The sequence below is a fragment of the Trichechus manatus genome, unplaced genomic scaffold (genome assembly GCF_000243295.1).
Source record: "Trichechus manatus latirostris isolate Lorelei unplaced genomic scaffold, TriManLat1.0 scaffold00026, whole genome shotgun sequence".
NCBI lineage: Eukaryota > Metazoa > Chordata > Mammalia > Sirenia > Trichechidae > Trichechus > Trichechus manatus.
This window is the reverse complement of record NW_004443962.1, coordinates 12,781,175-12,808,061: the sequence shown is the minus strand read 5'-3', so window position 1 is coordinate 12,808,061 and position 26,887 is coordinate 12,781,175. Positions and strand designations below refer to the sequence as shown.

The window sequence follows — 26,887 nt, the reverse complement described above, 5'->3', positions numbered from 1 at the left end:
CAGCACAACTAGATGGTGCCTGGCTACCACCACTGACTGCTCTGACAGGGATCACAATAGAGGGTCCTGGACAGAGCTGGAGAAAAATGTAGGACAAAATTCTAACTCACAAAAAAAGACTAGACTTAGTGGCCTGACAGAGACTGGAGAAACCCCGAGAGTATGGCCCCCAGACACCCTTTTAATTCAGTAATGAAGTCATTCCTAGGTTCACCCTTCAGCCAAAGATTAGACAGGCCCATAAAACAAAATGAGACTAAAGGGACACACAAGCCCAGGGCAAGGACAAGAATGCAGGAGGGGACAGGAAAACTGATAACGGGGAACCCAAGGTCAAGAAGGGGAGAGTATTGACATGTAGTGGGGTTGGCAACAACTGTCACAAAACAATATGTGCATTAATTGTTTAATGAGAAACTAATTTGCTCTGTAAACCCTCATCTAAAGTACAATAAAAAAATATTCTAACCTCCCTAGGTTGGACCTCTGGGGCTGGGAGGCCAAAGCCACCATGTGGCAGTGCCAGACAGATATCTTCTAAAGAAGTCTGGGCATCAGAATTACTAGAGAAGCTTTAAGAAATAAAAATAAATAAAGGGGATTGTTGGGCTTCACCTCCTGAAAGCTTGATTCAATAGACCTAGAATGGAGCCCAGAAGATGGATGAGGCTGAGGCAGGTCTGCTGAGCTGCCCACCTGCTGCATGGGTGTCAGCTAATAAACAGGTTGTGCCTGGGTGCGCTGGCAGGTGAGAACTATAGGGGTGTGGCTGTTTTAACTGCAAGATCAGGGGGCATCAAGTAGGAGTAAGAGTATCGGCAGTGGGTATACAGGGTAGGACGGCAGCCTGAACGTCTTTCTATGGTACAGCAGCTGGTTCCATACCTCAGACAGTATCTCCACCACCTGAGATTTCTGATACTCAAAGGCAGTGGAACAGGATGAGATCATCACGGAACCGGTGGTCTTGGGGCAGATGACATGGGGTCTAGGGTTTGGGGACAGCAATCACACAAGCATTGTGCTCAAAGAAGTGCTTGTCCAAATACCAAAATGCTGCCTCTTGGTTGTCATCCTCTTTAGAAGCTGAGGAATAAGACCATCCATTTATTATGCCTTACAAACAAAAGCGTGTTTCCTTCTGTTAGGATCCCTAATATAAGTCGTTCATGGATGGAGCCTGTTTTTTTTTCTTTCCAGTTCCCATGGCAGAGTTGCCCAGAAATGATCCTTTAAGGGAGCAGTAGATTAAGGAAAATAGTCCAATAATCTGGCAGCAACTCCACAGGCAGACCCACTGTTCCGTATTCATAAGCAGGAAGGTAATTTTTCTGATTATCAGTACTGCCAATTACATCCCTGTTTTGGTTGACTTATTTTATCATCAGGAGGGAGTCCAGGACGAGTGAGTAACTGGTGAGTAAGGCAGAAGGGACTTTCAGCAGAGCACCTGCCTGCCTGCTCTCCCTCTTCCCCACCCGCCGAGCAGTAAGTAAGGTCTGGCCATTTCCAGGTACTTGCAGATGACTCAAGGACTCGCTGGTACAGAGCGAGTGAATAACAGGAGACATTCAGGCTCTTTATGGTAGCTGGTTTGTGCCAGATATCTCCTTGAGGATCTCATAGGAGTGACGTGATGGCTGCACTTGAGGGACCCCAACCCTCTTCTCTACCAGCCCCTGCCCCCCGTGAAGCCCACCCCGCACATTCTCACGATGGCTCAGGCGGCCTCTACTGCCTCCCAAAGTTAGGAAGACGCCATCAGCTGATAACAACTACCCCAGCTGGTAAAATCTGAGTTCTGCTTTTTTTGTTCCTTATCCTCAAACCTCTTTGAGCATAGGGAAATAGTGTAAACACTAAGGTGAGAAGAATGCGTTTTCTCCAGCAAACCAAACATCTGAAGCTGGCTGGTGATAGATTTAGAACTATCAGCCTAAACAGTAAATGTCCCTTCTTTCAGAAAAGGAAGTGGGACTCTGTTTGCACCATGGCTACCTACAAATGAGAGGTATGGTGTCAGCAATGCTACTGCGAGATCAAAATCTGACCTACTGTGCAGTTGTACTTAAGTGAGCTTATTAATGATTACTTTTGCACATCTGGGGAAGCAAAACATCCTGAGGTGTGTTTCATACAGACCATTAGGAGACAGGGAATCACTCTCCTGGTTCTATGATCCAAGGAAGAAAAGTAATAAGTGAGTTTCCTCTGCTGTGGAGTGTGGAAGGGAGACTCTTCCACCTGGGGAAGGTCCTATCTGCTGGCCTTCACGCAGCCTGGGCAGTCAGTCATGGATGCTGCCCCAGCTCAGCCTCTGGGGTCTCCTGGCCACAGGGGCAAGAAGGCAAGAGCGAGATGATGGACCACCCAGATCATGGGAAGGAAAGAAGAAGGTGCCGAGGTGGCAGAGGGGGCTGTGTAGGAAGGGGGTGTGTAGGCGGTAGCCGAAAACTGAGAAGCTGGGGTGAGGGTTTGTGCACATACTGAGGCAGTTGTGTATCTAACCAGCAGGGCAGAGCTCGGGATGCAGATACTGGAATCCATTTCCACTTCCTAAGGGGACCTCTCTGGGTCTGCCACAGGGCCCTGGGACTGGCCGCTGGTTCCCAGGCCTGTTTTGGGAAAGATGTTCCAGGTGTAGGGTGTGGTGAGGAAGCCAACTTTTCACTGCCTCTGCATCTGTATCCTATTAGGGCCCTTCCTCCATGGACTCAAGGCATCTTTTTGGACAAAGTGGATTCAGTCACTGCGTGGGAAACAGGCTAGTGGGCAGAAGTACAAAAAGCTCGTCACAAATTACCATAAGGCTAAAGAGTCAGTCCACTTGGCTGTTCCAACATTAGCTGATTGTGAATGAAAACCACCCTGGCTCTTCTAGCCAAGTTTCTGGCCTTCTGTTTAGCTGGAAAAAAATAAAATAAAATAAAATAAAAAATTCTTCTTTGAAGACTTCACAGGGTATCAAAGGCAATGCCACTCCTTTGCCAGGTGGGAAGGACTCTGGCTTTGAATTAATGCCCTGAATGCTTCAAAAATCATAAATAAGCGGAGAGATATTATTCTGATGGATAAAGAAGGTCCAGAACCAAGGGGACAGTGCGGAAGACTAGGGAGACACAGACAGTGGGTGCCTGGGGAGGCTCTAATCCCTTTGTCCTGAGTAGGTCTGTTGTGTTTCTTAGGTCCCCAGCACACCACCCTCTCACACAGGGACTATTAATACCCCGGTAGCAGTCCCCTTACAAAAAGCACAGTTTCTCAATAGCACCTACTCATGTATGTTCTGTACTGAAAAAAAAATATGGACTGTAATTTAGTTAGTGTCAAAATACTAATTCCCCTGGGCCCTGTGCTTTCTTCCTGAGAAAATGCAGTCCTTAAGCTTTCCATGCACTTTCTTTGAGTTCACGCCATACTGCCTAAGTCTGGGAAAGGTACCAACTCTGGCTCAAGTACAGCAAAAAAAAAAAGAAAAAAAAAAAAAAAAAAGAGCTGGGGGCTGCCTGGTCCCTCTTGGTGCTATAGTAACAGTCAGAGGTCCTTGTTCAGTCTCCCTCCCAATCTGTAGACACTTCTTGACTTTCTGGGAAGATAAGATTACTAATATATCAAGTTAGTACCTGGAAGAGACAGCATGGGGCCTCTTAAGATCTTGCAAATAAGGGCACTACTCTATATAAAGAAAGAATGTTATCACACAGAAGTGGCTAGTGTCCACTATGACTCAGGCCCGTTGCAATACTGTTCCCTCTGCTTGGAATACTTTTCCTCGTACTCTTTGTCTGTCCAATTTATACTTAACCTTCAGCTCTCAGCTCAGAGAGTCTTTTCCTGACTGCTGTAAAGTCTAGGTTTCCCTGCCTTCACCATCCATTATACTGTCTTACTACCCTGATTTTTTCTTTCATAATTCTTACCACAATTTATAATTATATGTTTATTTAACATCTGTTTCCTCCACTACACTGTGACTTCCATGAGTGTTCTGCTCATCAGCATTTAGCACAATGCCTAGCACATACGAATGACTTAATATACACCTGTTCAATGAATGAATGAGGTGGGCGATGGTCAGCAATAGGAGAGTCACTGGGGAAATGCCGAGTTTTTGTTTGCTGCTAAGGGAAGCTGGAGAGCCTAGGAAGTGGGGGAATGAGAAGACAGAAAGTGTCAATGAGAGCATTGAAAGCCACTGGTGCATGAGGGGGCAGATGATTGGGGTTCTTTGTAGAGAATTGGCCAGGCAGGGGTTAGCTTACTTCTGTAAGGAGCCTTTCCATGGAGTTTTTTTCTCCTCTCGAGTGGCAGTTCTGTTCCTCACCACACTGGGTATGGAAGCTTTTGCTGCGAGTACTGAAGTATTTGGCCATGCGTCTGATTGTTTGGTTTTCCTCTTCAAATGCCTTCCATTGCTTCAGCTGTTAAATAAAAGAACACATGTTATTTATTTAATTACACACCCAGAAACACATTCTCTCACTCTTTCTTATAAACACCATGGAATGACAGTGTCACAGATACACACATGCACAAAACATTTTCTCCTCAAAACGCTACCTCACTCTGGAAAGCTCACAGACAATAATGACAGAAGGTATAGGGAATGTTAAGGTTATATAGCTTTACGAAGTGCTAAAGGAAAAGATGAAGTATAACCTTAGGTTGACCCATTTACCTACCCATTGCTAAACTGGTCAAAGAAAACCAGGCTTAAAGCATACTTCCAGAGCCATATTCTAAAGCCAGAGTTTAGGTGCTATCAGAGGGTTAAGCAATCTAAACACAGGATGTACCAAATGAGACTGTTTCTAGTTGCATGCAGCTGTTCTTAATTATTTCTCATTTGTTGAGTAATGGTGTGCTTACTGCTATTGAAAACCCAGTTCCCCACGGCAGACTTCCAACCCAAATCAATAATCAAAACTCAGACAGATAAAAAACCACAAATGTCAGTAAGAATGATATAACATTAGACCTGAGATCCGACCATCTTTTTTCTTTGACAGATGAGGAAAGAACTCAGAGAAAAAGTGTGACTAGTTAGCAGCAGAGCCACAGCTGTCCCTGGGTACACTATCACCTTAGCATGTCCTCATACAGGTGATGAAGAGAGAGATTGTTTACTGCAGGGGTCCTAGAGAAAGTTTTTTCAGGAGAGACTGGTCTTGAGGAACAATCTGTGGAAGCATGGGCTGGTTTAGTGCAACGGGGATGGAATCGAACATAGAACTTTCACAACTAGGGGTATACTCCTGAGCCTTTGTGGAACACTGTCTTTACCTGGTGAATGCTGGTGATGTGAACGGCAAGGGAGGCCACAGTATCTGAGGCTCCCCCTTTTCCCTCTGGAATCTTCAAAACTAAATGTCTCCATGATACACTGGGGACTGTCTTAGTTTCTTAGCGCTGCTATAACAGAAATACCACAAGTGGGTGGCTTTAACCAACAGAAATTTATCACAGTTTAGGGGGCTAGAAATCCAAATTCAAGGCACTGGCTCTAGGGGAGGGCTTTCCCTGTCCACTCTGGGGGAAAATTCTTGTCTTAGCTTCTCTAGCAGTCTTCTTGGTGTTCCTTGGAGATCTCCACGTGGCAACTATCTTTCTCCCATTTGTGCCTGCTTGCTTTTGTGCCTGATCTGCTACTTTTACATTTTAAAAGTGATTGATTTAAGACACACCTTATGCTGATATGGCCTCATTAACATAACAAAAACCCTATTTCCAAATGGGATTACCTCCACATGTATTGTGTTAGAATTTACAACACATTTTTGTGGGGGACACAATTCAATCCATACCAGGGAATCTCTCACCTTAGCTCTAGAAATGATGTGGAGGTCTCCACGGTGGCTTCTCAGTGAATCTGGGTTTTCTTTGCTCACTCATCAAACATTTATTAAGCTCTGACTATAGATTATCTCATGTCAACTTTTTGATGTGGCTGAAATTAACTTTGATGTGTTTAATATGGAGCCCTGGTTGCACAGTGGTTAAAAGCTTGGCGGCTAATCAAAAGGTTGGCAGTTCAAATCCACCAGCTTCTGCTTAGAAACCCTACAGGGCAGTTCTGCTCTGTCCTGTAGGGCCACTATAAGTCAGAATCAAATCGATGGCAACAGGTTTGGTTTTTTTTTTTTTTTTGGTTTGACTATTGAGTGTAACCCAATTTGGTAAATATAAGATTCTAAATTCTACCATCAATTTCAAAACCACATTCTCACCTAAGTCTTCTCGGATTCTCTGATGGCTCAGCATGAGTCCTTCATGTTATCAGGAGTCTGTGTGACCTGTGCTGGGTCAGGCCAGGAACTGCCCCTCTCAGATTCCCATCTCTAAGGCCCCCTCCTACGAAGGGATGCGGTCAGCTTACCACCCTACTCAGGAGTTACTGGAGCCCAACACCACAGGCTCACTATGGTCTTGGGTGGATGGAGCAGACCTCCTAGTGTTATTCTCCTAGCACTGACCCCAGCGGTGTCGGCAGTATCTCTACTCTCTCTCTGAGCCCCTCATTTTGTTAGCAGTATAGCTTTTCCTTTCCCTCCCCCAGCATCCCCAGTCTGAGCCCTCTGCAGCGCTATGGAGAAACCTGATCAATACTGGTAGGAAGGCACCTCCAGGGCTTTTGGTCTCTCTCTCCCTAAACTGGCCAGGTGAAGCCAAGGTGCCCCTTAGCTAAGCCCTCTCCCTAATTCCCCATCTGTGGAGCTCCTGGTCCCTAAAACTTGACCCTTCAGGGTTCTTAGAATGCAACTATAATAACTTGTAGCTCACAATCTCTGGACCGCACTTCCTGTGGACTATGTAGGCATAGGCGTGGTAGTATGAATAATAGCCCCCAACGATTTCCACTTTCCAAACCCTGGAACCTGTGAATATGTTACCTCACATGGGAAAAAGATTTTGCAGTTGTGATTAAGTTAGGAATCATGAAATGGGGAGATTATCCTGGTAGGCCCAATAAAATCACAAGAGTCCTTATAAAAAGGAGACAGGTTCAGGAAGAAAGAGACAGAGAGAGAGAGAGAGAGATTTGAAGATGCCACACTGCTGGCTCTGAACACAGAGGAACGGGCCATGAGCCAAGGATTGCAGGTGGCCTTTAGAAGGTGGAAAAGGCAAGGAAGCCAATTTTCCTCTAGAGCTTCCAGGAAGGAATGCTGACCTGCTGACCTTGATTTTAGACCAATGAGGTAGATTTTGGACTTCTGACCTCCAGAACTGTAAGATAATAAATTTGTTACCATAGCCAGAGAAAAGGAATATGGTGAGATAAATCTCAAGTCTTCAACAGGTTACACCAGGGCCCTCAGAATCTTACCCTATGTGCCTCCCTCACCTCCTGCCATGCTCCCTTGTTTAAATTTGTACTTTAAAAATAGCAAAGACTTGTGGTGCTCCAAACCTACCCTGCTCTCACCCTCTGCTCATGGTGGTCCCCAACTGAAATGCCATCAGCCGTCCTTGCCCCATCTGCTCTTTCTAGACTGAGCCCAAACACCTCATTTTCTGAGAAGACATCACTAAGTCTCCCAGGCAGGCTGTGGCACCCCTTCCTCAGAGCCGTGTTATGTCCCTCACTCAAAGCATTTAACACATGTACTATAATTCCTTTCATGTCTGTCCCCGACTAGACCTAGAAGTGGGGGTCATGTGTTTAACAGCATGTTCCCTTAAGTTAATAAGTGGATGGATGGCCACCTGAACAATGAAGGAACTTTTCCTTTAAGAAGCTCACCTGTCTAGTAGGGCACTGGGATATATGCAGTAACTATAAACCAAATACAGGTAACTATAAGGCACAGTAAAAAGTCCTAAGTACCTTAATGTTGGAGTAGATAAAACGCTTTGGGGTTTACAGGAGAGAACAATTTCCTATCTCAGGGCCTGCCTGCCTCTGAGAGGGGGTGGAGGTGTGAAGGAGATGGGGAAGGGTATGTATGTGTGTGTGTGTGGGGTGGGGAGTGGGTCACCCCAGGGCATCCTCAGGGTCATGGATGCACTGGCTGGCTGATGGCCGGTGATGACCTCAGTGCTTGGCATAAACACTTAGGCATTTTCTGAGGGCCTGTGTAGAATGCTACTGGTTCCACTTGCCTCTTTAGTAGCATCATTCATTTCACTTGGCTCTCTAGTGCCGCCTAGCTGCCCTTGGGGTATCTGTGCCTTTGCCTTCACAAACCCCTCCCATCACAGCCCAGGCTGAAAGTTCAGTGGCAAGAGGGACCCCTACCTCACTGCCCCCCAAGTAGCTTCCCTCACCCACTTTTCCAAATTTGCTCAGCTGTCCTACTATCCTGGGAATACACAGTGCAGGTCTACAGGAAGAATCTTACTTCTCCCAAAGGCCACTGAGCCACAGGGGAAAAATCAATTTGGGGTCACACAAACAAAAACAACTGACAAACCTCAGTTAATTTCATATTTTGAAAAAGAAATAGAAAAAATTTAATTCCTAAACCTAAAATACAATAAACCAAGAAATACAGATTTTTCAATTTCACATCATGGTCAGTTCAAGAGGAGAAAAAGCATGAGAGAGAAAACAGAATGAGAAAGGCAGAGTAAGAGAAAAGAAGCTCTAGGAGAGCTAGGAGAAAAGGGGGTGTGCAACAGAGAGAAGGAGAAGATAAAGGTCAACACTGTCAATCCGTCCAGTTACTGCCCCCCTCTCCCCATAATGATTCTGTTTCCACTCCCATTTCAACAAATAAAGGGCTCATTGCTTAATTCAGACCTGGAAGTTGGATTTCAAGCTGTACTTTGTCCTGCATTTTTATATCTGTGTGGAAATGGGAGCGTATCTAAATATCACAACTGTCCTAAGTGCTGGGGATTCAAACCCTGGTGGGAGAAGAAGTCTTATGGGAAAGGCTTTGGATGCAAGGGGCACAATGGAGAGAGGTGAGGCTGGAGAGAGGCTATAAGAAGGGCTATATCATGGAGATTGTTGATTTACTCAATTTTCAGATGAAGTCTTTAGACAGGAAGGCTTTCCTCTAATTTCTGCCCCAAATTATTGTGTTCTTTCTTGTTCTGCTATGACTTCTAAATTGTATCCTCTGATCTGTACTCCGTACTTTGTTATCTAGTCTCTTATTTTTTATCTGTCTCCTTGTTTTCTGTTTCCTCAATTAATTCACTAATGCAGTATTCAATTGCAATGTCCAACTGCCTATTCAATGCTTCTACTGGAGTTTTAAATTTAATATTTTTCATCCTTATTCAATATCTCATTAACTAAGATTATGTCCTTTTCCTAATGGTTTGCTTTAGTTGAAAAGAGGCAATATCCTTCGAATCCTCTTGACAACACAACTCAGATCTTCTAAAAACTTCTATTCTACTTCAGAGGAAGACAGCTTCTTCAGATCTTCAGAAATTTGTGGTCCTCTTCTTGTGAACTGCAGAATCTCTTCATATATCCTTTCCTATAATTTACAGTCTTACAGGGGAAGAGCTATACTTTCCTAGTATAGTAAATATATCCTCTGAGCCTTTCCCACATGGTCACAAGATAGCTGCCACAGTTCCAGGCATCACATACATTCAAGGCAGGAAGAAGGTAGAAGGGGTGATGCCAGTCATGACTATCCCATTTTCAAGAAAGCAAAAGCTTTCTTAGGAGCCTCCCAGAAACCTTATAGTGGACAAAACTGTCTCATATGGGCACCTCTAGGTAAAAGGGAGGCTGGTAAAATAAGTGTTTAGCTCTTTCAGCCTATATAATGGAGGTGGGCAAGGAAGAAAGGAGTTGGGAATGGGTGAGTGGGTTACCAATCAACAGCGTTGGCCACAGGGCCTAAGGGGTGGGCTTTTCAAAGGGTCCCTCCCCACTCCCTTTCCTCATCTCTGGGAGAGGAACAACCCTCGCTTTTAAGAGCCCTATTCTGCTACATCCCAGACAAATAAGCTTCAGCTCTCAATGGCTTTTTCAATCCAGTTCTTATAATACTAAGATTCAGAGAAAATTCCTCCAGTTTCTGGCACATAGGCAATACCTATCCTTGGTTTCCAGTGCTTCTGCAGATTTTTCCATATTTGTTTATTCTGTTGAGTATTTTAATGAGAATTTGTAGAAGAAAGAAGAGTAGAGGGCCTATGCCCGTGTTACACCATCATGCCCCAAAGTGCATGCTTCCTTTTATGAATATGCTGTAATCCTCATCAGCCAACGCTTTAATTATCAGCTAGCTACTTCATGAGGAAGTAGTTCATAGTCAACTGGCAACAGCAGTGGCGTTCAGGATAGGGATGTTGAGGGAGTAGTGGGATGAGGGGAGGCCGTAGGGGGAAGAAAAAGAGAAACAGGAGGGTAAGAGGAAAAGTGCCAAATGCCAAGTTCATTAACTTGGATATATGTGACTCAGTGGCACCCTAGGGCATGACATGTACATTTTAACATAACTTCCCCTCAGAGCCTATGGATTCTTTCTCCTTGTCATCTGACTCCGTTTCTTCTTCTCTGTCTGGATATTTCAGCCTCTATCTCTCTCCCTTGTTTGATTATTTTTTTCTTAATCCCCATAATATACAACACATTTTTATTTCTTCTTATCGTAAAAAGACAAAGAGGATGATGTTTTATATTTTCCTCCAATAAAATTAAACACATTTATTTATTTTTTAGGAAAAGCATTTTAAATTGCATCAAGTTCTCAGTGGATTTTTCCCTTGCGAATCTGCAATATTCACAAACCCAAACAGGAAGGAAACAAAGATTCCTCACTCCCAGACTAGGGGAAGAAATGACGTCATCAAGATGAAGGGGGAGTAGGGGTGGATGAAGCCGACTTGAGAGTGGGTGGAAAATCAGGTCTGTGAGGCCGCCACCAAGGAGCAGGTGCCGGGGACGTGAAGGGGTGGATACAGGGGCTCCTGCTACAGCTTGGTCCCTTCTGGCCCACCCTCATTGCTGACCAGGAAGAGCTGTCCTCCTTCTGGAAAGCAAAGAGGGAACCATCGAGGGAGCCAGCTCACTAGGAACCCCGCCTTTCTTCTGATTCTTTAATAAGCAGTACTGAAAGGAAACAGTAGAAAGAAAAATGAGAAATTTCTCATACCCAGGGAGGCCTCTGGAGTGACTAGAAGGACAGCCCTGCACAGTTCTCTACAGAGCTTACCTGGGGGATGAAGACGAAGCAGTTGACTGTGGTCGTGCAAACGAAGATGCCTCCAGACGTGAGTCCGAAGACCAGGCTGGGCCAGGAATGCAAGTATCTGGTGACCAGAAAAAGCAGCCCAGCAGCCAGCACCACGAGGTTGACCCCCACCATGATGGTTAAGGACTGGTTCACAGGAGGAGAGCTGACGTGGTCAGTCAGGCCAGCCAGGTAGGCACCATACAGCAGGAGCAGACCCTGGAGGCAAGAGCAGAACCAGAGGCTCAGGCAAGTGGAAAAACAGGCTCGGGCTCAGACAGCAGTAGGGCTGGGACCAATTTCCTTGTCTGTAAAATCGGGGTAATAATACCTACATTGAAGGGTTTACTTTAAAGGATTTACTAAGATAGCATAAGGCAAAACCGTTAGGACAGCTCTTATACCTGGTAGGTGCTTAATAAATGTTATTTTCCTCTCCTTCTTTACTGAGAAGCAGTGGCGTCACTAGGGGGATGCAGGGGGTGCGGACCACACTGGGTGGCACTGTCGGAGAGGGTGACACCAAAATGACCATCTAGAAAAATATCCCTGTAGTTAGTTATGAAGGAGGCCTGGTGGTGCAACAGTGAAACACTAGGCTGCTAACGGAAAAGTCGGTGGTCTGAACCCACCAGCAGCTCCATGGGAGAAAAGACCTGGCAATCTGCTCCCATAAATATTACAGCCTACAAAACCCTATGGGGTAGTTCTGCTTTGTCAGAAGGGGTCACTATGAGTTGAAAATTGACTTGATGGCCCCTAACAACAACAACAGTTAGTTATAACAAAAACATTACTCATAAGCCCAGCTTACACGTATCGATATACCTACAAGGCTAAAACTCTATGCTAATTGACTTTTGGGGCCTTCGAATGCACTCTGGTCAGAGCTGTCATTATTACCCAGTTACAATAACACTTTCAATCACGTAGTTTTATCTGCTTGCGCTACAAACGTACACTGTTATTTTCATTGCTGCTGGTGGTTTTATAGTCACTGATTTTGTCAAATTTTCTGGTGTTTTAGCTACAATATTGTGGTAATTAGTGTTTGTGAACCTGTATCAATAACTTTTTTGAGAACGAAGTAGTAATTAAAGGAAAAGAAGGACTGATATATGGGAATTACGATTTACGAATAACACTAGTACAAAAAATGTTACTAAGGATTCTGTATGGTCTGGTACAGGAGGAAGTCTGTGAGGGCGGGGAGGGTGACACCAACCTTCGTGACACCACTGCTGAGAAGTAGTTTATCAGGGGTAAGCAAGTCAGCCACCAGGCAGGAGTCTGCTGGGACGAGGCATGGGACAGGAGCAGGTAGGTAGGCAGGAGTCCCATGGAAAGGGCTGCTGGGCAATAGGAGGGCAGTGGGCACATCACGCTGCTGGTGGTTAGGGCTACTGTCTCCATTGTGCAGCTATGCATTACATGAAGCCAAAATCGACTTGTGGTCTTCCCGTCAAGCCATGCGCTGTGGCGGGGTAATGCCCAGAGAAAGGGGCTCCTTTCTGATTTACCCAAAGGCTCCATCTGCTTGTTAAGACCTGCACTGGCAGAAGTGCATCTGCCTAGCTGGGAGGCTTTTTTCTAACTCACACAGAAGATCTCCCTAGGCTAGTAGTGGCTTGCTGGCAGCAGGTGTTTATGGGAGGTGAAGAGTGAAGGAAGAGGAGAATGAAAGCAAGGTAGGACTTAGGCACAGGCAGCAAAGGCTTCACCCTCTTTGTGATATTCTGTCTCCATCCTGAAAATCCAGGGCCCTATTCTTCCCTCTTTCCCATACATATAAACCTGCTCTCAGATTTCTCATTTGTACTAAGGTGAAAATGACTTGTAGCATCTTAAAGTACTGACTCTCCTAGAAGGAGGTGCATTTAAACAGAAATCAAAGCTTGAAATCAATAATACACAAATTCAATACACATTCATCCATCCGACTATGTGCAAAGTACCTGCTAGGTGTAGGGCAGGAAACAGTGCTACAAAGAGGGATAAGTCATGGTCCTGGCTTTCAAGGTGCTCCCTCTGGTAGGAGACTTAAGGCAAGCACACAAATGGCCATATTTACAAGATAGAACATGAAGATGCCATGGTGGAAGGGAGGGGTCGGGTGGGAACTATGGGAAGAACTAGTGATGTAAGTAAGGTCAGGTATCAGCAGGGCACCCGACAGTGGCCCTGAAATCACACAACCTGACCAGCTTCACCTGCTGGGATGGCTCTAAGAAAACAGCACAGCGGAGATGCCTTCCATTACCCCTAATGCCCAGTATCCCAAATGGGGCCTGAGGAGCAAATATGGCCACCTTGAGATTTTCAATAACTTGAAGACACACAAGTCAGGAGGTGAGGGGAGCCTGACTTTTGGATAACTGACACCACCAGGTGGCATTTGGTGAAGCTGGATCAATTAGTAAATTAAGTCTATGATTTTGAGCTGTTTAAATTTGACTCTACTAAAATGTCTTAATTCCATTAAAATTCTTGCCGAAGGGAAATAGGTATGAATAAAGCCTCTATAAATCCATGACTCATATTTGAGTCACATCCGATACTTGTATGCCATTCGCCTTCACGGCTGGGAAGTGTGGGACAGTAGGGTAGCTGACAGCATCAGACAGGGGTCCTGCAGGTTAATGTGAAGATTGCGGTGTTCGTCACTGACTAGGGAGCCTGCAGGGTCTGGCTCATTCAGTTTCCTGATGCTCAGCACTCTTTCCCCCTTTTATTTCTTTGTCCTACAGAAGGGTATTACAGCAAAATAAAAAGGAAATGGGCTTATATAAAAGGCAATGGAGAAAATAAATCAATTTGAGTTGTGAAGTGAATTGCTAAGGGGGAAGTGGTGGGTTTCCGTGCTGGGGAGGACATGCTCTTCTAAAGACTTTCAAGAAAGTGGGAGAGGCACCGTGTTTTTCAGAACTGTCCAAGGGAGCAGCAGAAGGTTAATAATAGCTGACATTTTTGAGTTCTTGCTATGGATCAGGAGTGGTTGAAAACTCCTTACATTCGTGAACTCTTTCAATACTCAGACCAGTTCTGAGAGGATGTTATCATCATCCCCATTTTATATATGAGGGAACCGAGGCTCAGAGAGGTTAAACGAGGTGTAGGGTCAGCTAGAAAGGGGCTGATTCAGAACTCAAACCCAGTTCTGTCAGATTCTGAAGTCCATTTTCTTTACCATTAGCAAGAAACTAGAGATCAAGAGCTGGTTACTTTGTGTCTTCTTTTTAAAAAAAAATATTTCTATCAAGGTAATAACATATGCACAAAATTAAAAAGCAACATTTCCCTGTCCTAGCCCTTCCCACCTCTAGGCCTGTTCCACAGATGCAGATACTTCTAATACTTTCCTAGTGGTGAAGTGGGTAAAGTTTACCTTTAAAGGTCACCAATGTTTACAAGGCGCCCCTGGGTAGCGCAAATGGTTATGCGCTGGCTTACTAACTGAAAGGTTGGTGGTTCAAACCCACCCAGAGGGGCCTTGAAAGTAAGCCTGGTGATCTGCTTCTGAAAGGTCACAGGCTTGAAAACCCTGTGGAGCAGTTCTACTCTGCACACATGGGGTCACCATAAGTTGGAATCAACTCGACCGCAATTAACGACGACGACAACAACGTTTTTACAAAAACTGCATCCTCTCTGCTAGCAATTGGCCAACCAAGACCTCTGCCCTAGCAGTCAATAGGCAGCCTCCTGCCACCCAGGGTTTGCCCTGTTCATTGAAACAGACTTGTCCTGTATCCCCTCAGAGCCAGATTCTCTGCTCCTCTAAACTGAAAATCAGCTAATAGGATAATCAGCTCTGATGAAAGTTGCCAGAGGACCTCCAGTAGTGCCCTGTATAGGTACCTCCGGAGATAACACCCCTATTTGATTATCTAACAGAGAAAAATGAGTTTAATGATGAGATACTCAGGCAGTTGGGAGAGATGGGTGTCGGACTGGTATGGGAGATGCTTTGAGACAGCTGGAGACTCTCACAGGGCACATGGATGTTACCATCTGTCCTAGCGTAAGCACTGCTTCCATCCGGAGTGAGGAAGTCAGATGGGTGAAAGGTAGCAGGATAACCTGACCCAAGTCTTGAAGAAAGACACAGGATGGGTAAAAAGGGCACTTAAGAGAACAAATTAAGTTGGGTGGAATGTCTCCACACAATTCCCTTGGCAAAGGAGTGGGCAGGCAAGTGGTATTGTCAAATCAATTTAAAAACCAGACCAAGAAATGGAAGGAACAGTGAGTGAAGTCCAAATGATTTGGGGGAGGAGTGAATGAGGGAGTTCAATGAGTTAGAAATGTGACCCCAAAAAACAAATAAAAAGTAAAATAATAAAGGTCATGGCTTTGAGATTTATGCATCAACAGAGATCACTTCTAAGTTCAACATTCTTTGCAGACAATACCTCATTAATTCCTGCAATTCCCTCTTCACATCCATTTTATTGGTGTCAGATATAGACTGTATCCCAAGGAGATGTTGTTACCTACCTTGCATCCCAAAACAAGAGCAATCCAGACATCAGAGTAGCGGGAAGCACAGAAGTGTGAGCTGGTCAGAGAGCAGGACGCGTCTCTCCCTGTCACCTATGAGGGACACAGAGTCAGGACTGAGGGCACCCACAATTAACAGAAACACACAGCAAATCTTTGTAACCATCCTGGCTTGGGAACTCCACTGTAGCAAATAATTTCCCCCTTAGTATGCAGAAACTAGGTGATACAAAAAATTAATGTGCAAAAAAATTAGCTGACCCCATCAGAAACTAAATGAGAGTGACTACGTATGAGCTGGAGGAAAAGACAACAAAGTTGGGCTGACATGTGAATGCTGGGCAGCAGCAGGGTTTACCCCTCAGTTCTGTCCTTTGCTCCTACATTGATTCAAATTAGTGCTTCATCAAAATTACAAGTTATTTCACACCGTGGATCTGATATTCACAAGCAGTTGAAATATTACACATTAAATCTGTAATGTCAAGATTCCACTGTATTCCTCAGCTCCTTGCTGGAGACATAAAATAACTTCCTATTAATTTAACTCTGTGTACCAGGCACAGTTAAGTCCTTTACTTGCATTGTTTCACTTTATCTTCACCACAACCCTATGAAATAGGTAGTATTATTATCTCCATTTTACCTATGAGGAAATAGAGACTTAGAGAGGTTATAACTTTCCCAAGGTCACGTTTCTGGTAAGTGGTAGAGCTGGGATTTGAACTATGTTTGACTGACTACAAAGACCATCTCAAAATGCCACCTCTTAGCAGTTAGGGGAAGACAACTTCCCACAACTGAAAGTTCTCATTATTGAGAATATAGAAGCAGAGTTAACTGCCAGGCAGGTCCCAGTGAGCTGACATCTTGGTGGATGCCCATGAAAAGACACTTGGGGCAGGAGGAGCAGTGGAAGCGGTAGCACACCCTGCAGTCAAGGGTAAGGCATTCACAGCAGTCACAGCTCCTAACTCTCCTTCCTCTTTGGGTCATTTGTCTCCTTGTTGGGCAGATGACCACACAGTGAATGCTGCAGGGAGAATGACCCCTGTGTATCCCCAGAGGCCAGCCCAGTTCAGGAACAAGATTCTCCAGAGATTGAACCCCTCACCGTCATACTGACACCAAGGATCTGAAGGCACTGGATGGGATCAGTCAGCACCCACGTCACAAGCAGGATCACATCAGCAATCACCAATGCTGCCACCAATCCCAGAAGCTGCAGGTCTTTAATAATCTGCAGAAGAGTCAAGGTCATAATTTCCCTTTGCTGGCTATATGACCCAGGGGTCAGAGTGTCCCACATACTCTGAGCTGCAAGTTCCAGGGTCAGCCCTCCCCAGGAACTTCATATCCAGCTAGCAAAGATGAAAGCAGACACCAAACATTTGCAACAACTTCTATGTTGATATCATCATTATCACCATTAAACATTTCCATTTGTTTATCTTTTTAATATTCTACCCTGTTCTACTATTATTTCTAAATATATTTATATGAACACATAGAGAGATGTGAGAGTTTAACATCAAACTGTTAACAACTGTTGCCTCACAGGGTGGGAGTGAGAGATGGGGGTCAGTGAAGGAGAGATAACTAGCATGTTTTTATACATTTATAAATTATTTGACTTAATACCATGAAAATGTGTTACTTTTATGATTGTAAAAATAAAATTAAGAAAAATATATATGCTGCAACAGAATGGAAGAAATTCAGGGAAATAAATGAGAATAATGATGATGAAGTCCCAGAGAAGATAGTAAGCAAGATTCATGAGATGGGGCAGAAATGAGGATCTGAGCTTTTAACAACTAGTGAAAAGAAGGAAGCACAACCAGTTACATAATTCATGTTCTTTGTAAGATAAAAAGAAACCAATTGCTTAACCAGATTTCTCAAAACCAGTGATAAAGAAAAAAATCTTAAAAGCAGCCAGAGAAAAAAAGACATATTACATCCAGAGAAAGAAAGATAAGGAAGGAAGACACCAGATTTCTCATTAGATACAAGGTCAAGTGAGAAGACAGTGGAGGAACATCTTCAAAGTGCTGAAAAAACAAAACAAAACAAACAAACAAAACTTAGGAATTCTACACCCAGCAAAAATATCTTCCAAAAAAATACAGGTAAATGAAGAATTTTTCAGACATAACAAAAGCTGAAAAATTTATCACCAGAAGATTCACAGAAGAATGTTAAAGGAGGTCCTTCAGGCAAAAGGAAAATGACAGCAGATGAAAATATGGATCTATACACAAAAATTAAGAGCACTGGAAAGAGTAACTATGGGGAAATATATAATTGATGTTTATTATTTAAATATTTAAAAAAGTAATTGTTTAAACAAAAGTAAAACAATATTGTATGGGGTTTATAACATGTAAAAGTAAAATGTATGTCAACAATAGCACAAAATATGGAGGGAGAAAATAGAACGTATTATACTATACATGAAGTGATAACAATATCACTTGAGGGTGGATTGTTATACGTTAAAGATTATACGATAAGCCCTAAAACAATCACTAAAATAACAAAAAAGGGAGTTACAGCTAATATAGCTAATAAGTTATAGCTAATAAAAGGAGATAAAATAAAATCATTATGAATATTTAATTAATCCAAAAAATGGAAGAAAAAGAAAGAATAAAAGAACAAAGAACAGATGGGACAAAAAGAAAAAGAATCATACGATAGGTTTAAAGCTAAACAATCAATAATTGCATTAAATGTAAAAGGTTTGAATACTCCAATTAAAAGGCATATCATCTCAGACTGGATAGAAAAACAAGTCCCAACTATATGCTGCTTACAAGAAACATGTTCTAAACATAGGTACAAATATAGTAGAAGTAACAGATATACCATACCAATACTAAACACAAAAAGGATTGTAAGGAAGTATTATGAAGGAATATTATGAACAACTTTATGCCAGTACATTTGACAACTTAGATGAAAGGGACAAATTCCTTGAAAGGCATAAACTACTAAAACACTAATACACTAAAGGAAAGCAGGCATGGATATATTAATATTAGACCAAGTATATTTTGGAACAAAAAATATAACTAGGAATAAGGAAGATCATTTCACAATAATAAAAGTACTGATTCAAGAGGACAGAACAATCCTAAATGTTTATATACCTAATACCAGAGCTTCATGAAACAAAAACTGACAAAAATGTAAGAAGAAAATGTCAACTCTTAATTATAGTCAGAAATTTCAGTGTTGTTATTAGGTGCTATGGAGTCTATTTCCAACTCTTAGCGACCCTATGTGGCAGAGTAGAACTGCCCCATAGGGTTTTCTTGGCTGTAATCTTTATGGGAGCAGATTGCCAGGTCTTTCTCCCATGGAGCTTCTGGGTGGGTCAGAACTGTCAACCTTTCGACTGGCAGCCAAGTGCTCAAACGCTGAGCCATCAGGGCTCCTTAGAAATTTCAATACCTCTCTCTTAATAATTGATAGAACAAGTAGACAAAAAAGTAGTAAGGATATAGAAGATTTGAACAACACAATCGACCAACTGAACCTCATTGATATTTATAGAACATTCCACCCAACAACAGCAGAATACACATTGTTTTAAAATCTTTTACCAAGATAGATCATATTCTGGGCCATAAAACAAGTCTTAATAAATTTAAAATAATTCAAGTCAAACAAAACATGTTTTCTGACCACACGGAATTAAATTAGAAATCAATAACAGAAAGACGTCTAGAAAATCTCTAAATATTTGGAAATTATATAAGTCATTTCTTAATAACCCAACTTTTTAATGACCTTTTATTTAAAATATGGGTCAAAAAAAGAAGTCAAAATGAAAATTATAAAGCATCTTGATCTGAATGAAAATGAAAATACAAAATTTGAGGGATGCCACTAACATAATTCTTAGGGGAACATTTATAGCACTAAATGCCCATAATGGAAAAGAAAAAGATGGTCTTAAATCATCACTTCAACTTCCACCTTAAGAAGCTAGAATGAAAGAACAAATCAAAGCTAATGCAAGTAGAATAAAGGAAATAATAAACATCAGAGGAGAAATCAGTGAAACAGAACACAAAAACAATAGAGAAAAATGAATGAAACTATAAGCTAGTTCTTTAAGAAGATCACTAAAATTGATCACCTTCTAATTAGGCAAAAAAGAGAGAATACACAGTTATCCAAACAAGGAATGGGAGAGGTGACATCACCAAATATTCTACAGATATTAAAAAGATGGTAAGGAAATATGAACAACTTTATGCCAATACATTTGACAGCTTAGATGACAGGTACAACTTCCTTGAAAGACACAAACTACTAAAGTTCACTGAAGGAAAAAATAGATAACCTATATAGCCCTGTATCTATTACAGAAATTGAATCTGTAGTTATAAACCTCTCACAAATAAAACTCAAGGCCCAGATGGCTTCACAGTAAGTTATACCAAATATTTAATAAAGAAAAAAATCCCAATTCTACACAAACTTTAACAAAAATTGAAGAGGAAGGAATACTTCCCTACTCACTCTATAAGGCCAGCATTACTCTGATAGCCAAACCAGAAAATACAAGAAAACTACAGACCAATATCCCTTAAGAACATAGATGCACAAATTCTAAACAAAATTTTAGGAAAAGAAATACAACAATGAAAGAAAAGGATAATATATCATGACTAAGGGGGGTTTAAGGAGCCCTGGTAGTGCAGTGGTTAAGTGCTCAGCTGCTACCCTTAAGATCGGTGGTTCAAACCCACCAGATGCTCCTCAGGATAAAGATGTGGCACTCTGCTTCTGTAAAGATTTATAGCCTTGGAAACCCTATGGAGCAGTTCTACACTGTCCTATAGGGTTGCTATGAGTCAGGATTGACTCGATGGCAGTGAGTTTGGTTTGGTTAAGGGATTTATCCCAGGAATTCACTGTTAGTTCGACATCCTAAAATTCTTTGATGTAATTCACCATATGAATGAACTAGAAGTGTAAAACCGTATGATCATGTCAATAGGCACAGAAAATGCATTTGACAAAATCCAACATCAATTCTTGATAAAAACTCTCAGCAAATCAGGAATAGAAGGAAACTTCCTCAATCTAATAAATGGCAATAAACAACAGCTACATGTCCAAAGTATCTGAGATGAAGTCTCGCCATCCTTGCTTCTAAGGAGCATTCTGGCTGTACTTTTTCCAAGATAGATTTGTTCATTCTTTTGGCAGTCCATGGTATATTCAATATTCTTTACTACCACCACAATTCAAAGGCATCAATTCTTCTTCGGTCTTCCTTATTCACTGTCCAGCTTTCACATGCATATGAGGCAATTAAAAACACCATGGCTTGGGACATCTTTGTTTAATACTTTAAAGAAGTCTTTTGCAGCAGAAGTCTTTTTGCCCAACACAATGCGTCGTTTGATTTCTTGACTGCTGCTTCCATAGGCATTGACTGTGGATCCAATTAAAATGAAATCCTTGACAACTTCAATCTTTTCTCCACTTATCATGATGTTGCTTATTGGTCCAGTTGTGAGGATTTTTGTTTTCTTTATGTTGAGGTGTAATCCATACTGAAGGCTGTAATCTTCAATATTCATCAGTATCTGCTTCAAGTCCTCTTCACTTTTCAGCAAGCAAGGTCGTGTCATTTGCATGATAAAAGTTGTTAATGAGTCTTCCTCCAATCCTGATGCCTTGTTCTTCTTCATATAGCACAGCTTCTCGGATTATTTGCTAAGCATACAGATTGAATAAGTATGGTGGAAGGATATAACCCTGACATGCACCTTTCTTGATTTTAAACCATGCAGTATCCCCTTGTTCTGTTCTAATGACCGTCTCTTGGTCTACATACAAGTTCCTCATCAGCACAATTAAATGTTCTGGGATTCCCATTCTTTGTAATGTTATCCATAATTTGTTACGATCCACACAGTCGAATGCCTTTGCAGTCAATGAAACACAGGTAAACATCTTTCTGGTATTTTCTGCTTTCAGCCAGGATCCATCGGACATCAGCAATGATAACCCTTGTTCCACATCCTCTTCTGAATCTGGCTTGAATTTCTGGCAGTTCCCTGTTGTTGTACTGCTGCAACAGCTTTTGAATGATCTTCAGCAAAATTTTACTTGTGTATGATATTAATGATATCATTCTACAATTTCCGCATTCTGTTGAATCACCTTTTTTTGGAATGAGTACAATTATGGATTTCTTCCAGTCGGTTGGCCAGGTAGCTGTCTTCCAAATTTCTTAGCATAAACAAGTGAGTGCTTCCAGTGCTGCATCCATCTGTTGAAATATCTCAGCTGGTATTCTGTCAATTCCTGGAGCCTTGTTTTTCGTCAAAGCCTTGGACCTCTTCCTTCAGTACCACCGATTCTTGATCATATGGTACCTCCTGAAATGGTTGAACGTCAACCAATTCTTTTTGGTATAGTGACTCTGTGTATTCCCTCCATCTTCTTTTGATGCTTCCTGCGTTGTGTAATATTTTCCCTGTAGAATCCTTCAATATTGCCATTCGAGGTTTCAATTTTTTCTTCAGTTCTTTCAGCTTGAGAAATGCCAAGTATGTTCTTCCCTTTTGGCTTTCTAACTCCAGGTCTTTGCACATTTCATCATAATACTTTACTTTGTCTTCTTGAGCCACCCTTTGGAATCTTCTGTTCGGCTCTTTTACTTCATCATTTCTTCCTTTCGCTTTAGCTACTCTATGTTCAGGAGTAACATTCTGAGTCTCTTCTGACATCCATTTTTGTCTTTTCCTTCTTTGCTGTCTTTTTAATGACCACTTGCTTTCTTCATGTATGATGTCCTTGATGTCATTCCACAACTCATCTGGCCTTCGGTCATTAGTGTTCAATGCATCAAATCTATTCTTGAAAAGGTCTCTAAATTCAGATAGGATATGCCCAAGGTTGTACTTTGTCTCTCACGGGCTTGTTCTAATTTTCTTCAACTTCACCTTGAACTTGCATACGAGCAATTGATGGTCTGTTCCACAATCAGCCCCGGCCTTGTTCTGACAGATGACATTGAGCTTCTCCATCATCTCTTTCCACAGATGTGGTTGATTTGATTCCTGTGTATTCCATCTGGTGAGATCCACATGTATAGTCACTGTTTATGTTGTTGAAAAAGGTATTTGCAATGAAGAAGTCCTTGGTCTTGTAAAATTCTATCATTCGATCTCTGGTGTCATTTCTGTCACCAAGGCTGTATTTTCCAACTACCAATCCTTCTTTGTTTTCAACTTTTGAATTCCAATCACCAGTAATTATCAATGCATCTTGATTGCATGTTTGATCAATTTCAGACTGCAGAAGTTGGTAAAAATCTTCCATTTCTTCATCTTTGGCCTTAGTGGATGGTGTGTAAATTTGAATAATAGTCATATTAGCTGGTCTTCCTTGTAGGCGTAGGGATATTATCCTATCACTGCAGCACTGTACTTCTGGATAGATCTTGAAATGTTCTTTTTGATGATGAATGCGACACTGTTCCTCTTCAATTTGTCATTCCCGGCATAGTAGACCATGTGATTGTCTGATTCAAAATGGCCAATACCAGTCCCATTCAGCTCAGTGTTGTTGTTGTTAAGTGCTGTCGAGTCAGTTCCAACTCATAGCGACCTTATGTACAACAGAATGAAATACTGCCTGGTCCTGCGCCATCCTCACCATCGTTGTTATGCTTGAGCCCATTGTTGCAGCCACTATGTCAATACATCTCGTTGAGAGTCTTCCTCTTTTTTGCTGAACCTCTACTTTACCAAGCATGATGTCCTTCTCCAGCGTCTGGTCCCTCCTGATAACATGTCTGAAGTATCTAAGACCAAGTCTCACCATCCTCACTTCTAAGGAGAATTCTGGCTGTACTTCTTCCAAGACAGATTTGTTTATTCTTTTGGCAGTCCATGGTATATTCAATATTCTTTGCCAACACCATAATTCAAAGGCGTCAATTCTTCTTCAGTCTTCCTTATTCATCGTCCAGCTTTCGCATGCATATGAAGCGACTGAAAACACCATGGCTTGGGTCGGGCCCACCTTAGTCTTCAAAGTGACGTCTTTGCTTTTTAACATTTTGAAGAGGTCTTTTGCAACATATTTGCCCAATGCAATGCGTTGTTTGATTTCTTGACTGCTGATTCCGTGGGTGTTGATTGTGGATCCAAGTAAAATGGAATCCTTGACAACTTCAATCTTTTCTCCATTTATCATCATGTTGCTTATTGGTCCAGTTGTGAGGACTTTTGTTTTCTTTAGGTTGAGGTATAATCCATATTGAGGGATGTAGTCTTTGATCGTCATCAGTAAGTGCTTCAAGTCCTCTTCGCTTTCAGCAAGCAAGTTTGTGTCTTCTGCATAACGGAGATTGTTAATGAGTCTTCCTCCAATCGTAATGCCCCATTCTTCTTTGTATAGTGCAGCTTCTGGGATTATTTGCTCAGCATACAGATTGAATAAGTATGGTGAAAGGATACAACCCTGATGCACACTTTTTCTAACTTTAAACTATGTAGTATCCCCTTGTTCTGTTCAGCTGTCTCTTGATACATGTACAGGTTCCTCATAAGCACAATTAAGTGTTCTGAAATTCCCATTCTTCACAATGTTATCCATAATTTGTTATGATCCACATAGTTGAATGCCTTTGCATAGTCAATAAAACACAGATAAACATCTTTATGGTATTCTCTGCTTTCAGCCAGGATTCATCTGACATCAGCAATGATATCCCTGGTTCTATGTCCTCCCCTGAATCTGGTTTGAATTTCTGGCAGTTCCCTGTTGATGACCACTGCGGCCGCCTTTGAATGATCTTCAGCAAAATTTTACTTGCATGTGATATTAATTAATGATTTTGTTTGATAATTTCGGCATTCAGTTGGATAACCTTTCTTTGGAATAGGCATAAATATGGATCTCTTCCAGTCAGTTGGCCAGGTAGCTGTATTCCAAATTTCTTGGCATACACAAGTGAACACTTCCAGATGTTTGTTGAAACATCTCAGCTGGTATTCTGTCAATTCCTGGAACCATGATTTTTGCCAGTGCTTACAGCGCAGCTTGGACCTCTTCCTTCAGTACCATCGGTTCCTGATCATATGCTACCTCCTGAAATGGATGAATGCTGACCAGTTCTTTTTGGTATAGTGACTCTGTGTAGTCCTTCCATCTTCTTTTGATGCTTGCTGTGTCATTTAATAGTTTCCCTGTAGAATCCTTGAATATTGCAACTCGAGGCTTGAATTTTTTCTTCAGTTATTTCAGCTTGAGAAATGCCAAGTGTGTTCTTCCCTTTTGGTTTTCTAACTCTATCTCCCTAATGCCTAGGACATCAATGTTTATGCATTTTATTTTATTTTAACTTCCAATTTTCCTAGATTCATGCTTTGTACATTCCACATTCTGATTATTAATGGGTGTTTGCAGCTGTTTCTTCACATTTTGAGTCATGCCACATCAGCAAATGAAGATCCCAAAAGCTCGACTCCATCCACATCATTAAGATCAACTCTAGTTTGAGGAGGCAGCTCTTCCCCAGTCATATTTTGACTTCCTTCCAACCTGAGGGGCTCATCTTCCAGCGCCATTTCAGACAATGTTCCGCTATTATTCATAAGGTTTTCACTGGCCAATTTTTTCAGAAGTAGACTGCCAAGTCCTTCTTCCTAGTCTTTCTTAGTCTGGAAGCTCCACTGAAATCTACCAACCAAGGGTGACTCTGCTGGTATTTGAAATACCGGTGGCAAAGCTTCCAGTATCACAGCAACATGCATGACACCACAGTACAACAAACTAACAGACACATGGTGGACACAACTATTAGACAGCTAAAAAGACTGACCAAATCAAGTGTTGGCAAGGAGGAAATGGAACTCTCATACACTGCTGGTGGGAACATAAATGGCAAAACCACTTTCGAAAATAGTTTCTTAAAAAGTTAAACATACACCTACCATAGGATCCATTCATTCCACTCTTAGTTTTTATACTCAGGAGAAATGAAAGGGTATGTCTATAAAAGACTTGTACATGAATGTTCACAGAAGCTTTATCTGTAATAGCTAATTGGAAACAACCCGAATATCTATCAACAGCTAAATGGATACACAAAAACTATAGCCATCAGTGGAACACTATTCAGTAACAGCAAGGAATGAACTACTGATGTACACAACAACATGGATGAATCACAAATTAGGCTGAGTAAAAGAAGCTACAAAAAAAAAGACAAAAAAAGTACATATTGTATGATGACATTTATATAAAATTATGGAAAATACAAACTAATCTACCATGACAGAAAGCAAACCAATGGCTTCCTGGGGAACGGAAAGAAATGCAAAGATTGGATAAGAGAGAGAGAGATTAAAAAGGGGCATGAGGAAACTTTTAGGGGTGATAGATATGTTCATTATCTTGATTGTGGTGATAGCTTCCTGGGTATATCTATGTGTCAAAACTTATCAAATCATATACTTTAAATATGTATAGTTCATTGCATGTCAATTTTACCTCAATAAAGCTATTTTTTAAACAAGGGTTCACTGTTCTAGGATAGATGAATTGCTTGTTCTTTAGGCTATCTTTATACACATGGTTACTCTCAGCTGAGGATTTGATAAATATTCAGCATCATTCAGTAACGTTTGCTTAAAAAACATCCCATCATTCCACAGAACTAAACTTACAACTGAATGATATATTGGGTCTGTGCAGGGCCTACAGCCAACGAGGTTGATGATTGGGCTTTCAGGTTCAGAAAGCCCTATTAGGAAACCTGATAAAATGTGAGAATGTGATTGAGATGACATCTGATATGTCAGGGACATGTAGGTGATCTGGCTGCCACATAACTTCTCGGGTTGATTCTATCTGCTGAATGGGTGTGCTTTTCCTTGCTCACTGCTCCAGACACATCCTTCTAGGTACAGGGAATGGCCTTCTATGTGGAAAAGAATTGGGCCCTGGTGAGGGAAATAGATGGCTTCTCTGTAGTCACTGTCCCTTCCTCCACTTCCAGCTCACACCTGTGCCAAGCTATGGTCCCTCTGGGCATCCTGCTCCCCCTCACAATGGTGCCAGAGTAGTGCTAGGACCTGGGATGCACATGAAGCAGAGCCCATGTTCAAAGACTTACCTCGCAGTAGCACTGAGACACAGCCTTCCAGGCCTGGAGGTTTCTGAAGCCACATAACTCCAAGTTTTGAAGTGAGGAG

General features: G+C 42.0%; 1 protein-coding gene across 2 annotated transcripts in view; it reads right to left on the bottom strand.

Annotated features, from left to right (window-relative positions):
• Nucleotides 1-26,887, bottom strand: part of GPR156 (G protein-coupled receptor 156) — a 99,034-nt gene that overhangs the window by 2,649 nt on the left and 69,498 nt on the right. Inside the window, exons 5-8 of one of the 2 annotated variants that reach the window (XM_004373651.1) lie at nt 16,762-16,887; nt 15,645-15,740; nt 11,130-11,366; nt 4,263-4,421 (exon numbers count right to left, since the gene is read on the bottom strand). In XM_004373651.1, coding sequence (XP_004373708.1) covers nt 4,263-4,421; nt 11,130-11,366; nt 15,645-15,740; nt 16,762-16,887 — 618 coding nt within the window. The remainder of the gene's footprint in view (nt 1-4,262; nt 4,422-11,129; nt 11,367-15,644; nt 15,741-16,761; nt 16,888-26,887) is intronic. The other variant, XM_012554768.1, reaches the window with a different exon arrangement.